The 15959-nt window shown below is 45.5% G+C and overlaps 1 protein-coding gene across 1 annotated transcript; it reads left to right on the forward strand.

Annotated features, from left to right (window-relative positions):
- Positions 1–1095: 1095 nt before the first annotated feature.
- LOC105433924 (uncharacterized) lies at positions 1096–13358 on the forward strand. The gene is made up of 6 exons (XM_011649423.2): positions 1096–1232; positions 6553–6761; positions 8421–8556; positions 10129–10262; positions 11287–11593; positions 12022–13358. Exons 1-6 carry the CDS (start codon positions 1196–1198, stop codon positions 12105–12107), a joined length of 909 nt encoding a protein of 302 aa, XP_011647725.2. The 5' UTR covers positions 1096–1195; the 3' UTR covers positions 12108–13358.
- Positions 13359–15959: the final 2601 nt, after the last annotated feature.

The following is a 15959-nucleotide window of genomic DNA, read 5'->3' on the forward strand; positions in this document are numbered from 1 at the left end:
GATTAATTACAAAGTTAAGGCAAAGACTCGAGGTAAAGGAGACGAGGTAAAGGATATTCCGAATAAGCGGAGCGCTATTGTCTCAATCGAATAGTTACCCAAGTAAAACACAGCGATACAGGATAGTCACGGACCTGCAAATAGACAAACGGATATCCCGATAGGCGGTCTGATAGAATATCGATAGCGGTATCTCTCGAAAAAGGAGGAAGGGAACACATCGCGACAAGACCGCCCGTTTCGTAGCAGGAGTGCGTTCATCCTGTGCGAGTGCATACACACGCAAAGCGTGTACACACAGGGCGGTAAAGGGATGGCGGGGAGGGAAGGAGAGGGAAACGAACATGCCCCGACGCGGGGCCGGGGGGGGGGGGGGGTCGAGGGGCATTAGAAGGCAAGGGGAGATTGGCCTATCGGGGCCGACTCGGGGTTGTTCGGAATCTATCGGTGGACCAGATTTTACTCGTACGTACGCACATTCACCCCCGCGACGCGACGCCGTCGGGGATGCGTGTCGCTCGGCCCGGCGCACGTGTGTGCGCGCCTTTCCTACGTACGTACACCCGTCGCTAAGACACATTTAACGACGCAGGCGCGGTTTCGCGCGGTCACGCGCGCGCACTCGCGGCGCGCGTCGCCGGCGCCGTCGTCGTCGTTTCGCGAGGAAATTGATTCTGCGCGAAACGCAACGGGGGGGTTCCAGCAGCGACGGAGTCAGCGGTGCACCACCAGAGAGAAGCCGGGCTCGGTGTGGGCCGCGCATACTCTGCCGCCGGGGAACAATTTCCATAATCGGGCTGCGTAGGGCTCCGTGTTCGTACACGTAAACGTTCAGCCGACTACCCCAGATCGCGACGTATTACGTAAGGGGAATGTTGCCGCCGTCGTCACCCTCTTACTATTCTCTTACACGCGCGCCGTATTAGCTGCTGCTGCTGCTGCTGCTGCTGCTGCTGAAGAGCTGCACGGTGAAAAGAGAGGGAGGGGGAGAGAGAGAGAGAGAGAGAGAGAGAGAGAGAGAGAGAGAGGGAGAGAGAGAGAGAGAGAGAGAGAGAGCGAGAGGTCGAGCGGAGAGGTGTCTCTCCGACGACATGCGAAGAGACGCGTCCGACGCGACGACGACGGACGACGAGAGAGGATCGCAAGCAGTCCTGGTGAGACCCGTCGACGACGACGACGACCGACAGAAGCATCCATGGAACTGAAAATCTTGCTGTGGGTTCACATCGTGGGTGAGTTGCCTTCTCGACGCGACGCTTTCCGTACCGCCCTGCGGTACTTCCTTACGTATATATGTGTATTACGTGCGCATATACACGTCGTCGGCACGCGTAACACGCAGAATCTCCCTCTGGTTGCGTCTGATAATGATGCTCGCTGTGGTCGACGGCATGCATGCGCTCCAAGATATCCCTCCTTGAATGCTTCCGCTCGCCTTGATTCGCGTGTCTTCTCGCTATGCGACGTCTTCCCACTTCTGACTAGCTGTCTCGCATGTTCGTTGCTCCGATGGATAGTATCCGGTATAGATCCATCCTTGCAAGTTCGTTCCTGTCTGCCGAAGCGATTACCATATCGCTGATGACTATCGGACAACGTGGATCGGCCACTGCGTCGAGAAACGTTCCATCCCCCATCGCGAACAAGATGGACCGTTTACGCGTGGCCAGAGCGACGGCAGGAGCTTGCAGCTGCAAAACATGAAAGTAAACCGAGTTAGCTTAGTAAACAAATGTTTTGTTGAAAAAAAACGTACGTTCGCATAGAACGCAAATTTCAGCGAACCTATATGCCACCACGTACGTGTGCAAAACCGATGTTAAATTTTCTATGCGCGCGTATATTCGACTTTTCGGTCAAGCTATTACATTAAATCCAATGAATTTATTATGTTAACGTGGATTAAATTAAATTGCCGATATTAAGCGAGATTAAATTATCGCATTATCGCATCGGAGCACTACGCATCCGCGCCAAATTATAAAAATTTCAAGTCGGACGTGCGACTGTACGTTACCATTGTTAATTTAGTACCACCATAAAATTCATGCCCGAGTGCTCCCCGAGTCAGACACTTTTTCACGATATCAGAAACTTTCTCCATTACGGTTATTAGCATAAAGTACATGCATACGCGATGCGGTACGCGCGAGGCGATTGCGAAAGCGTCGTAAGGATATGACGCGATACGCGAACGTCGTCGGAGGGAACGTCGGATTGTCGGGATTTCCCTGGCTCGCGAAATGGATTTCGTCTCGGCGTATGAAACGCGGTGGGCGTTGCTACGCGGGGGGGAAACAAAGCGCAAAAACTGTTAGCGGAGAAAGAGACGGGAGACGAGAGTTCTCGTCTCGGGATGAGGAAGAGGATCCTTTTCGCCACGAGCGCTGAACCAGCGGGAGGGCCGGCGTTATATCCGACGATGTATGTTCGTCGGGGACGTTGACGTCGGGTCGTTGCCCGTTTGTCATAAAACGTGCGGGCGTTCCCCGTAATAGGGCATTAACAAAATTTAACGAATTCCCATCACGGTGGTGTATAATCGCATTAATGACTTTCCGGCGAATGCGATTTTACGACGCGCGCTGGAGAGTCCTCCTCGCGCTGGCTGAATTCGCGCTCTGCACCGCGCTAGCAATTTATTCTCGCCAGCCTCCCGTTTGATGTCTCTCTCTTTCTCTCTTTCTCTCTCTCTCTCTCTCTCTCTCTCTCTCTCTCTCTCTCCTCTAACGTTAGCGATCGTCGGCGAGCGAATCGAGTATCTGATTATCTTGACGCTTTGCGACACACTTCGATCGCTACTCGCGACGACTCTTTCGTCTGCAAATGAAGATTGCGTGTCCGCCGTCAATCCCGCGTCAATTTTTCTCTTCTTTTAAAAATACATTTATTCCGGAACAGCTTTTCCAGATTAGTTCTTTTAGTGAGAATATTTTCTTGATACCCAAGAGAGGGTATCATAATCTGTACGTGATAGACAGACATCGATGAAACATCTCTCTTCGGCTTTCAATGTAATAAAAATTATCGAATGAATTTTTTCAAGTCAATAAATCAACAGATTCGAGAATTACCGAAAAATCATTATACTGATATATCGGTAACAAATTTTCGTCTATCGTAAGGCAAATTATATATCGAAATCGTTATGTCGACGCACTGATAAGAAACTCTCTTCTCTCATACGCAGCATATATATATATATATATATAAAATTACATCAAAAGACTCCGATTCTAAATAAATTATCTCAACGCTTCTTCGTTGCGATAAAAATGAATGCCAGGGATAGCATTGGGAGATGAATTCACTGGAATTACGCTAGTTTCAATCTCTAACAAATAATGACGTTTGATAAATGAAGTGTTAAAATGTACACTCCATGCGATCGTCTACGTCATGGAAACCCGCGCATCTGACGTTAACAAACATCTCGCTCGAAAACGAGCACCGTGCTTCAAATCGAACGGACTTCGAAACCCGATATTAAGCGAGAGATATCCCGTCTGCATTAGCGCGATATTTTTACCAGCGGGAATCCATTGTATGAAAAGCGAGTTACATTCTTCCTCTTTCTTTTTCGAAAAAAAAAAAACAAAAAAAAAAAAACAAAAAACGACAGAACTTTACGTACGCGTTACCATTTATAACATAGATAACGATGCGCGGCGGTGTGGCGGCGATTGTTCCGTTATTACGGTATCTCGTTTTATCGGTTTGCGCCAAAAATAGCAGAATACCAGATAACATGTCTGTTCGCGGAATCTCGAATCAGTCTCACGACGCGTGTGTTCTTCCTCGTAATTTTCGTGTGTGAGGGAAATATCTTGCCGGGCGTACAAAAGATAAGCTTCCCTATTCGAGCGTATAGGGAAGCGTCGAAGCGCACGACGATACGGGTCTTCTCTCTTTGTCTTTCCCTCCCTCCCCCTCCTTCTCTCTCTCTCTCTCTTTCTTTCATTGTAAATGCGATTCGTCGCTTCGCTCGGCAGCTAATTAAGCTGATCGCTCTACCGAACGTCATATCCGTTCTGCAGATCCGTTTCACGCGATTGTCCGATCGGACGAAATCGCATTCATTGCGCGAGAGCTGTCCGTTAAACCGAGCGTATCGCCATTAATGTAAGCGAATTAAGCCGAACTCGCTCTCGTATCGGCGTCGAATATTCCGAATCGAGCCGCAGTCGCTCGAGCAGATTGATATTACCCACTTTGCCGGTGAGTACACCGGACGAATGGAAATTATTGCGAGAAGCGCTGTTTGCACATCCACTTCCATTTCTTCTCTCTCTCTCTCTCTCTCTCTCTTTGCGTAGAATACGTAACATGACATCCCTCGCCGCGAAAAACTCGGATGGCTCGAGTGAACTCGACTCGTTAACGTCCTGGCTTTAATCGTCGTCGCCCGAAAAGTGCCACACGAGTGCGTTACGGCGCCGTGCGTGCTTATCTGTTTCCTTCGCACAACGGCACGTTCGCTACTTCCACAGCACGATGCGACATTCTCGAGAAGGGTGGGTCGTCACCTTACCCACCCCTCCCTCCTCCTCCTCCTTTTCTTTTCTTCTTCTTTTTCATCAACCGTCGCTTTGCTTGCCACAAATCCACTTTTTATTAACGACTAACGACCGGCCGCGAGAGAGTGCCCTCGTGGTTTTGTAACTAAATACCGGTAAGCTCCGTAAAGCGCCCCTAAACGGGGTAGGGGAAACATTACGCCCGGATCGTCACACCCTTTAATGCGCTAGGGCAATATTTCCCTACGATACTCCCCGAAACTTTCGTCCAATCCGTGAAACTGCGAGTCGGATTATATCGATCCTGTGGAAAGAAACGCCAAGAATTTCCACCCTGATGCGGAAACTTCGGCGAAAACGTCGCGTTGAAATTGTTGCGTACTGCAAGAATCATTTACACGGAAACTTTTTAATACGCGGACTTTCTTTACATAAACAGAATCACCAACTCGAGTTTGCTGACCATGAGTTTGCCGCCTGATTAAATACGGTAACGAGTCACGACGTTGTGTTATGTGATTCTAAGTTTTAGATTTCTCTCTCTGTCTCTCTCTCTCTCTCTCTCTCTCTCTCTCTCTCTCTCCCTTTTTCTTTCTCTCTCTTTCTCTCGCTCGCTCCATCTTCTTCACCCTCGAGATATATTGTACGTCTAGAAAAGCTAGAATTAATAAACCATCGCCAATAATGAATGGAATTTTTACTCTCGCCGACCGATTCACAGATTTACTGCATAATCCTTTATGTGAAACGCGCGAAACGTAAATAATTGGGAGAATCATTTCGGAGAGGAGAACGCGATCCTTGAATATACGTCGGCACGTGGAAATTCCGCGAAGGGCGTCGCGCGGCGACGAAATCCGTTTCGGGAACGCATAAGTTCTGTTTCTCGCGTGAGATCGATTCCATTCCTCGTGAATGAGAAAATTTGGTCGGCGGGTCGAGGCCCAGGGGGGAGAGGGGAAACGGGGCATAACGCGGGAAGGATTCTATTCGCGATCGATAGAGAATTCCAGCGGCCGGCATGGGATTCGCCGAATAATTTTGAGAGGCGAGCGCGTTGCGCGCGGTCGTTATTATAAGAAACTATTTCTTGCGAGCTCCGTATTATATTCGCGGATGCTTTTCATTACGAGAACTTCCGCGTAATGACGATGTCACTCCGATAACTAGTCGTGGCTGTGTATCTGCCTGCGAAGCCCAGTGGTTCCCAAGCTCACGGCGCAGGATCATTTGATCTAATTAAAAGATGAGGCTTCTTTATGACATTCGCGCAGAAAGGTCCAAGGAAATATAATCTTTAATTAACGTAATATATCTCTCATTGGTTTTTTTCGTTTCGTCGATGAACGTTGGTGGCGATGTAAAGGACGATGTAAAAGAGGGACGTGATATTTCTACAAAAGATCGAATAATTACAATGGTGACAAATTATTATCTTCGTCTGTCATTATTATCTTTTCATGTGTACACCTCGTCAAAAATAGCGAGATGATATTTAGCCCGGGAGATTAAATCACGAAAGAGTGTGGCCCATGTGGAATACCAAATCAAAGTAGAGCATCGCTTGAACTTTAAAATCGATAGCTACAGAATATTATGTGACGTGGCGCCTTTATTCGGAGCGGGCTCTTCCAGATGTAAAAGTCCGTCGTCACTTTGCCTATTTGGGAAACACTGTCCGTGAACGTAATCGATGAGGTATGCATCGCCGGGCGATATTCAGCCGCCTCTCATGACATGACACGGCAGAAATTCACCTTCGGCTTTCATTTCCTCTTTTTCCCCCGGGGGCATGAGTCGAGATTCGAATCCGTACGCGAGTCTCCGCGTTCTCTGCACGTGCCCTAATAACTTCGCCAAGATCACCCGTTCCGATAGCAGGCAACGCGAACCGGACTGCCGTTTCAACGACAAATGGGTGTATAATAGGGTGTACCCTCTCCACCCCCTCCCTCTTCCCTCTTCTCCTCCTCCGACGTTGATGATATTGATAAAATATAATTAACGAACCTTTCTTTCTTTTTCTCTTTCACAGGAATTTGCTCGGGTCTGAGGGGAGTACGCGTCCAGATACCGACGGCCGTGAAGAAGGGCGAGTCGGCGACGTTGAAATGTTGGTATGACACCGAGGGCGACCCGTTGTACACCGTCAAGTGGTACAAAGGGGGTCGAGAGTTTTATCGCTACGCCCCGAACGAGAGCCCACCCGTCAAGACTTTCCCCATCGGCAACCTGACGGTGAAGGTGAGTTCCAGCCCCATCCCCAACCCGAAGAGACGGACGAGCTTGCAAACCTCCGTTGTCCCGCGGGCCATCGCGAAATCTCGAGATCCTTCCGTGTCCCGGTGGGACCACGTGGAAAAAAAAGCGGTGCCAAAAGCAAGAGGGAGGAGAGAGAGAGAGAGAGAGAGAGAGAGAGAGAGAGAGAGAGAGAGAGAATGAGTGAGAAGGGACGAGGATTTATTGCGGTCGAGAAGTTGCGAATAGAACACGATAACACCGAACGCGCCGGAACGTACAGTTCCTGCTTGCTGTATAGCGTGCCGTTCTACATATCGGCTGATCGAAGTTTTTGAATTCGAGCTGTCTCTCTACGAGAGGGGTAACTGATGGCCCTCGTCGATGTGTGCCGCTCGTCCCTCGTGTGGGTGTCGCGTTTTCCCTCCATTAAATTCTGTGTACTATTTTTTTCTTTTAATTTTTTAACTGTACAAGAGTTTTATCACGTTTTTGTTTTCGCTGTAGTCTTATATTCAATTTATAGTATCGCAAATTTTAATTTAAAAAAAAAAGTTTTTTGTGATTTACTAACTGGAAAGAATCGATGACGCATTCCGTTATTTACGTCAGAGAGTTTTTTTCGTGTATATCTATATATATATATATATATATATATAATATTATACGATGTTGAATCGTGCAATTTTTACTGTTTTCAAAGTATTCTCTTTAAATGACATACATTCAACTTCACTCTATTTTACTCCGTGAGCGTTTCGTCGTTTACACGCTTCAACCCAGTTGCTTAAAACGCTGTTAAATATAATTTTATGTGCGGTATATGCGGTCCAGCGGAGTCCAATTTAGAATCGCCGCGTTTCGGGACGCGACAGCTCCGATTACGATCTAATGACGGTTGTTTAACAAATGTCCGCAGAACGAGACTGCATTTACGCTCGGCGAACAGATCATTTTGCATTATTATGCTCGCACGCGCGTTTTTTAACATCCAGGCCGCGTCCTGTCGGCCGCGCATCGCGCATTTTTGCAACACGCACGGTCGCCGAGCCGCGGGCGCTTTTCGGGCTGCAATTCGAAACGCAATTCGGACCTTGCTGCGATATTCATTTACTTTTAACATCGCCGATAACGACTCTCGGCAATCGGTGAAAAAAAAAAACAGAAGAGAGGGGAAAAAAAGCAGATCTCCTTCCCCTCCTCGGTCCGGAGTGCATCGTGAACTATTTAACTCAGATGAACCGCGGGGGAAACGCGAGTCGGAGATCCCGTTTGGGAATAAACTCAGGGTCGGGGATATCGAGTAACCGATCGAGGTCGATCCGCGTGTGTCGCGCGATTTGCGGAAGCACATTGGTCATTAATGGATTGGACGGATTCCTTTCGTAAGCATGCCCATTACGTTACAACATGCCGCGCGTATCATCCTGAGGAAGAGAGAGAGAGAGAGAGAGAGAGAGAGAGAGAGAGAGAGAGAGAGAGAGAATTCCCGAAGTTTTCTCTCTCTCTCTCTCTCTCTCTCTCTCTCTCTCTCTCTCGGTGTCCCCGATAATCATCACGACGAGCGAAGACGACGAATGAAGACGCCCTCCTCCCCCTACCCCTCCTTTCCCCTCGCTCCGTGCCGAGGGCGTACGATCGTAATGAATTACCGTTGTTCCGCAGAAAACGGAGAGCAACGCGACGCAAGTCGTGCTGACAAAGTTGGAATTGGAGGCGGCGGGCTCATACAGCTGCGAGGTATCAGCCGATGCACCTTCCTTCCACACGGCTCTGGTTTACGCGACGATGAACGTCGTCGGTAAGTGTCTCTTGTCTCCTCGCAGCTCTTTCTTCGCTCCGTACGTTAATAACTTAGGACGCCGGTGTCGACTGTGTAAAAACACGTTAGAGCGCTTATTGCCAGCGGGGCGATTTAACGCGCCGCTTTACGGCGCCCGTCGACCGTCTCGTGACATCGAGTTTTTGATAAGGGGGGAATGATAATAAGCGCGCTATTTTAAATCGCATTCTCGCCGTCAATAAAACTTTTACGATAATTCATCGTAAGATCGACGAACCGAAGCGCTTCGCGAAAAGAAAGAAAAAAAAAAGGAAAGGAAAAAGAAAAGGGAAACATGAAAGGAGAAAAACGAAGAGGGGACGCGCCTTGCGAGGCGACGTCTCGCGCAATTTACAGGGGTTGCGCATCGAGTAATATATTTTAACAACGTAAATTGCATGTCGCTATTTTCGAGATTCTTTCATTAAAACATGGCATCTGATAAATCCAGCATCGACAATGACGTTTCGCCCTGGGGGGGGGGGGTTTCTTTTTCGATACACTGTCGTCTATTCCGATTATTTACGGTACGAGAGTCACCCTCGCCCCGATGAGAATTAAATATCTTTCTTAATTACTCGCGTCTCGCGACGGAGAAATGAACAATACGCGTCCGCGTATGAGTTCGTGAAATTTTAGAGATGCGACGCAAATCTTCCGCGGGGTTTGTTCAATTCATGCGTCAGAGGCGCGACATTTTTATTCGTTGCGTTCGCCCGCGTCGTCGTAAAGGCGCGACGAGGCGCGCGAATTTACGTCCACCGTAAAAAGTGAAAAAGTAATATTTCACAAGCCCGGGGCTGCCGGGGCGACACGTGCAGGTGCCTATAACGACTCTCTCGCGCGCGCGCGCGCGTGCGTATTCGGGGCGACGCGTGCCGATAGCGAAACGGCTGGGCGCGCGAATCGCTTCGTCTATCGTAAGAGAAGAATTTTTCGCACGAGGGACGAGAGTCACGAGGGGGATGTTCGCCCGCTCGTATCGACCGACTGTCACCGAAACTTTCGACTGCGTCGGGCTTTGGCGAACGACGACGGGTCCGGTCAAGCCCGGTCAAAGCGACTCGACTCGACTCGACTGCACGCGATTCTCACGCGATGTTTGGTTGCGTGCGTATATACAGGGTGGCCCGGATCTAAAGAGTGACTTTTCACATGCGTGTTCTTTGTCCGATGGCCGCGCGGCGTTTATCCCCTTATAAAAAAATGTCGAGAGATTAGTATAGCTGTTAAATTGCGTGCGATTGAAAAAAGGATTTTCCCCCCCTCTGAGGATTTTCTTATCGTTAGTTTTAATCTCACGCGAGCGAGAACTTTGTTTATGTGCGATTTTTGAAGAATTCTATCACAACCGTAATTTTTTAGAAAATCGAACATTTTCTTTCTATATCGAAAGGAGGCGATATAGCTTTCCTTGATATTTTTGCGGGGCGAAAATCTACTGTCGGCACTGCCGAAATAGTATCTATGCATGGGTGGCTTACCGCTAGGCCAGGGGCTAGATCTGGAGTACCACTCTATGTATGTGGGATATATATATTACCTTCACAGAATTGCCCTCTGAGATGCCGTCGATACAGGGACTAAAGAGGAAATACCGCGTCGACGATCCGCTACGTTTGAACTGCACATCCGGCCGGAGCAAACCCGCAGCGAATCTCACTTGGTATATCAACGATCGACAGGTATGCTCTAACTGCTAATGATAGTAATGCGCGCGCGGTTAGACGAGAGGATAGATGGACGGAAAGGAACGGGAGAGGAGGATCAGATACCTCTATTTAGTTTACCCCGGCTTTGATCCATTATCCCTGATCAAACGTCAGAGACAAGGGAGCTTATGGGATACGTTCCTCCTCGAGATGTTCTTCCAAAGTTAAAGAGAACAGTATTCTCGCAGTGTAGAAAATAATTTGGCACCCCGGTCCGCGATTAATAGAAAATATTATAATGTAAATTAAGTTCTTAATATTTCTCAATTAAGATCAAGCTTAAAAGAATTTATTTATAAATCTCCTTGCATATCTATGTATAATTAAATTTGCTTTTAAATACTTATGCAAATAATTAAAATTTACTATCTATATTTTAATAAGTATCACAAATTAAATGAGAGAGGTTTAATTAACTCTGGAAAAATTTGTCGGCGGCTGGATGTGTTTCTAAAGCTTCAGGTGTTTTTACAAAGTAAATCGTTTTGCAATGTTCAAAATAGATTCCTCATCTTACATCAACGCATCTCTACATAAATAATTTCGCGTGCTAGGCACAAACGCATGATCCTCGGAAAATTGAAATGACCGTACTACCGAGAATTTATATAATAGTAACATTAACGACATGACGACAACGCGAAGCAATACAAATATATAGTTTTTCATTCTTATACCGCAATATGTTTATTTTATCTCGTAACGCCGTCGTCAAACTCATCCCGGCCATCAAATTAATTAACGAAACCTAATTAACTTTAATTTTTTAAGTTAATTACTTAATTAAATATATTCAAGAACATTTATTTCCACGTTACGCGAAATATGTATACACGCTTCTAGTATGAATACGATTATAAATTAATAATCTTTTATTAATCCACGTTCATTTCACGCGCTATATGTAAATATCGTTAGAGTGATGCAAGTCCATTTAGGGAAACTTTGCGTAATCCCATTGACTAATTTACGCTTTTCGTTTTCTCTCTCCGCTCAGCCTCTTAAATCGCACGTCCGCACATACAGCCCGCTCGACACGAACGAATCCGAGTGGCAGATCTCGCAGATTGGGCTCCAGTTCCTGGTTACGTACGACCACTTTGTGAGCGGCAAGCTGAAGATACGCTGCAGCGCGTCGATATACGACATTTATTGGCAGAGCACGGAAGTCAGCGCCGAGGAGGATCGGCCAAGGGTGATACATTACGAGCCGGCTGCGACTATCGTCGGCATCAACTACCTCCAGCCACCGCCAAATTTTCAAACCGGCCAGAAGAAGCCCGACGGTCAGGTCGGAGTGAAAGGTAAAGTTTCTTCACTTCTTTACGCCCCTCGGATCGGCGCGTAGTTTCGTTATCCCGAGGGATTGGTCCTCGATTATTTATTGAAATTCGAGATACCCCGGAAAGTTAAACGCGTGACCCGGACAAGTCCATTTGTTCGGAGAGGGAGAGGAAGAGAGAGAGAGAGAGAGAGAGAGAGAGAGGGAGGGAGTTTTATTTTTTTCGAGTTTAAACAACATCCGGCGAATGCTGGAGTTCTACGAGCTCTTCGGGCTCCTTAACGTTTGCTTTGAAACACAGTCGGGGCATTCAGAAAGCCGCACAGTCGTTGAGTCGCGATCTAAATTCTACCGCTCGCGCGCGACTTAATCTCTCGAGAAAGAAAAGTAAAAACAGAGAGGCAAAGAGAGATCGTATTACCCAGAGCGTCTCGTTCGATAATTTTTCAGTGCTGGGGTCCTCCACGGTGAGCCTGCGGCCGTCGATGAAGATCATTTTGGAATTGTTTGCGCTTCTTCTGATCGTCATTCGTTAAAGGCATATAGTGCATCGTTCGAGAAACGCGCTTTGGAACACTTTGCGTATGTTGGATGTGCTTGTAAGTGGAGGAGATGAAGGCGGAGAAGGAGAAGGCAGAGGAGGGCTCGAGAGGCGCTTTGTGCGATGATGACGTTTCCTCTATGGGATCGCCTCGGATCACCACGCAGCAGCAATATACGACCGGAGCGAATACGGGGAGCGCCTTGGGTCACGTCACGGCGATGAAACCTGAAAGGCTTGTTCGAATGGCGGAGGGATGGAAGTGACGGGGCGCGATCGAGAGCTCGATCAGCCCCGGACGGTGCAGAAAGGGCCGAAAAAAATCGTGGACGAGGACGAACTCCCGTGAGATGATTTATCCGACGACGTTCACTCATCCGACGATCAACGAATGTCCAAAAAGCACTACAGCGACAGACACGGCTGGATATATATATGTATGTATGTATGTATATATATATATATATATACATACATACATACATACTCGCGATATATACTCGGGAGTTATTTTATTATTATTAGACCATGTACTCTTGCTTCCTTCCAGCGGGATAATGTGTTTGCAATGTGTAGGTATACGTACACATACATATAGTACGTTTCGTCGCATCGTATGAGAAGAATAGTTTTTTTTTCGTACTTTTATAATTCAGAAGGAGACTATAACGTAGCATGAATGTACGTAATTCCTTGACAAACCACGCATAAAAAAAAACACATACATATATATATACAGCAATATATGAAAGACATATATATGAACAAATGTATATGTACACGACAAATATGAGTAATGTAAAATCATTCGATACACACACACACACACACACACACACACACACACACACACACACACACACACACACACACACACACACTTGCATACACTGATACGCATACAGATAGACACACATACATACTTTCTCTCTGTACGAATAATTGATAAGTAAAAGTGTTCGAAAAAATATATATTGCGGTCCGCCTAAGTATTTTACAGTGTGCGAGATGATGTACCTGAATCGGATATTCGCGCGAACTTCTTTTTTGTGTTGCTATTTAGGAATTATGTATTACATAATAAGCGAGGAAAAGATGTGCTATATATCGAGTTATATGATACGATTTATGTATCTCGGTCATTCCATTTCATATTAAAGGGTAATTAATTTATTAACGAGGCTGATTTGATTGATGTACAGTACGACTTATGGAGTTTATTATAAATTCATTAAGTAAACCGTCATTGTGTTCCTTTTTTTGAACGTCACCTCTATTTCTTGCATCTTGCCGTAATTCAAATCGCATAATCTAATACCTTTCTGCACAATGCAAATATGCAAATATAATCTACTGTCTGCGCCTACATATACCGTTCATCAAATATCGGCTGATAACATCATAAATTATATTGCGCGCAGTTTGCGCTTATCGATGTTCGATATCATTCGTTTTTATTCTAAATGCATTTTCGATGAATATTTCGATATTCCTATAAGAGCCGTATTCAAACTAACTATTCCATCAAACTGTGTTAATGTATAAGAATAGAATATCTAAAAAAAATATTACTACCAAAATAATTCTTTCATCTTTTTTTTTTTTACTATATTATTAGAAAAATGTCATCCAAATGAATGTAATTGTTTGATCTCTCGTGCGATACTTCAAAAATATATTTGTTATAACAATATAGCGTAACGATGTGAGAGCCAAACAACTATTCCTGTTTAAAGACAAAAGTTTATTGTGTACTAGTTATTTTATTTAACGCGCTGTATCAACGGCGTAATTTCATTTCCTACATTACCAAAATATCTCTATCCATTTTAAACGATCTGGATCGGCGTTAAAACAATGCCGCATAAATAATAGACGAATCCAAAGAAGAGCCTGGCTGGCCGCCGACTATTGATGAAAACACCTGATTCCCGTGAATATTAAATAAAATATCATTCGACAAAAGCGCGCGTTAATTCATCTGGCGAATCGAGGAACGCCGCTTTGTGGATTATTATATTTATTTATGCATGACCGCCGTGTGTGTACGTCGTTAATGTGATAACTCAATTATTGCACGCCATAATGTTTACTCTGTGCCACTATGCGAAATATGTAACCACACGTATTTTTGATACTTATGCACTGCATGTTTGTAATTGCATGCCAGAGGAACCGAATTAATATCCTAAAATACCAAATTTACCGACCATATCTTTTTCTATCTCTCAAAATGCTATTATAATTATTATCATGTTCTAATAGCTTTTTAACATTTCTAAATATTTAATTTTTACGGCTTGCATCTTTGCATTAATTTTGTATTAATTTTTTAAAATATAACAAACTGTGTTAAATGTTTTTTAGAATAATATTTTAATATAATTTTTTAAGAGAAAAATATTGACAATTAAGTTGAGAATTTATCTTTTAACAAAACTTTGTATGCATGCGAATCTACTAAAGATACTTACGACTTCGAAAGTCTTCAATATGCTTTTATCTCAGAAGAATCTTGTTGAATAACTGAAGTATTCGCAAGATGCGACGGTAACAATTCGTAAATATGATTGTTCATTGTACTGTTCTTGTCGTAAGAATAGAAGAATTGTAGTTTTTCAAGAATTTATGGAAATATGACATTCGACGACTAAATTTTACATTTATTTAAAATTGAATAAATAAATTCACGAAACTAAATTTAAGAAATAATAAGATCTTACAAATTATAAAAATACATATGTACGTAAATTTCATGTAAAAATTTCAGCACTCAAATTACGTGATAAATAATCTAGATGCAAAAAATGAGATCACAACTAATACGTTCAGATAGCACATAAAGACGCAGGAATGACATTTAATATAACTATATGTCGACATATAACTATAATGTCGCCGAGTTTAAATCCCAGACGCTGCTCAAGATACACAATAGCTGCCGTATCTATTTACAATGGAATATCGCAAAATTTTTTAGCTATTTACTAGATCGGTACACAAAATTCTCTTTTCCATACTTATCGCACGCGGGGGAAGTTATGCTCAACGAGATATTGCCTCATTCCGATCCTCGGATATGGTCCACGATGCTAGGGGCGGCTGGCAATCGATGGCGCCAGACCGTGGGTGTGTGGGCATACGTCAGGCGCTCACGGATATTGGCGAACGGGATACCGCAGCCCAGTACGCGGGTACTCGCACACGAACGCGGGTTTCGTTGCTTGGCGACGGGGAAAACCGGAGGCGGCGGCGTTCACGATTCGAGAAAGAATGAGGGTCGCCGCCGTACAGTCCGGGCGATCCTTCCCTCAGGGTGGCGAGCGGAGAAATTCGCGTCGCGGCCGAAATTTTCGACGCGGCTCGTCGAGTGCGTAACGCGGAGAAATTCGCGAAAATCCCATTCCAGGATTACGTCGACGTGAACCCCCGGCGTGAAACGTCTCTCGCGTGATACGCGAGAACCCCTCCCCCGCGCGTCAAGCGGTTTAAAGTCTCGTTCGCGAATTTTCGAAATAATTCGACGCAAATTCAATAGTTGACTAACTCGCGAGAAGCCCTCGACCGGCACGGATCCGACGAGAGTAAAATTTCCCATCGGGTTGTCCGTCCTCTCCGAGGTTTGTCGACGTTCGTCCCGGGTGGTATCCGACGTGTTGTCGCTACGACCGAACGCGCGAGCACGCACACAATTTATGTACGCCTCGCGCTCGTTCGCGCTAATTACCGTGCTCTAGAGCTGTAGAAATGTAAAACGGTGCGCCGCCCGAAGACGAACTTCAACAACCGGCGATCTTAATGCAAACGCATTAATGCGGGTAATGTATTCCGTATCCGATCTTCCGAG

Source organism: Pogonomyrmex barbatus, unplaced genomic scaffold, assembly GCF_055798465.1.
Source record: "Pogonomyrmex barbatus isolate J1 unplaced genomic scaffold, ASM5579846v1 scaffold2, whole genome shotgun sequence".
Classification (NCBI taxonomy): domain Eukaryota; kingdom Metazoa; phylum Arthropoda; class Insecta; order Hymenoptera; family Formicidae; genus Pogonomyrmex; species Pogonomyrmex barbatus.

What these genes read in the sequence shown, in the direction of transcription:
- LOC105433924 (XM_011649423.2), top strand. Translation starts at nt 1,196, where the DNA reads ATGGAACTGAAAATCTTGCTGTGGGTTCACATCGTGG. An exon ending in GCTGTGGGTTCACATCGTGG is followed by an intron (nt 1,233 to 6,552) that starts GTGAGTTGCCTT and finishes TCTCTTTCACAG; the next exon opens with GAATTTGCTCGGGTCTGAGG. An exon ending in CGCGACGATGAACGTCGTCG is followed by an intron (nt 8,557 to 10,128) that starts GTAAGTGTCTCT and finishes TTACCTTCACAG; the next exon opens with AATTGCCCTCTGAGATGCCG.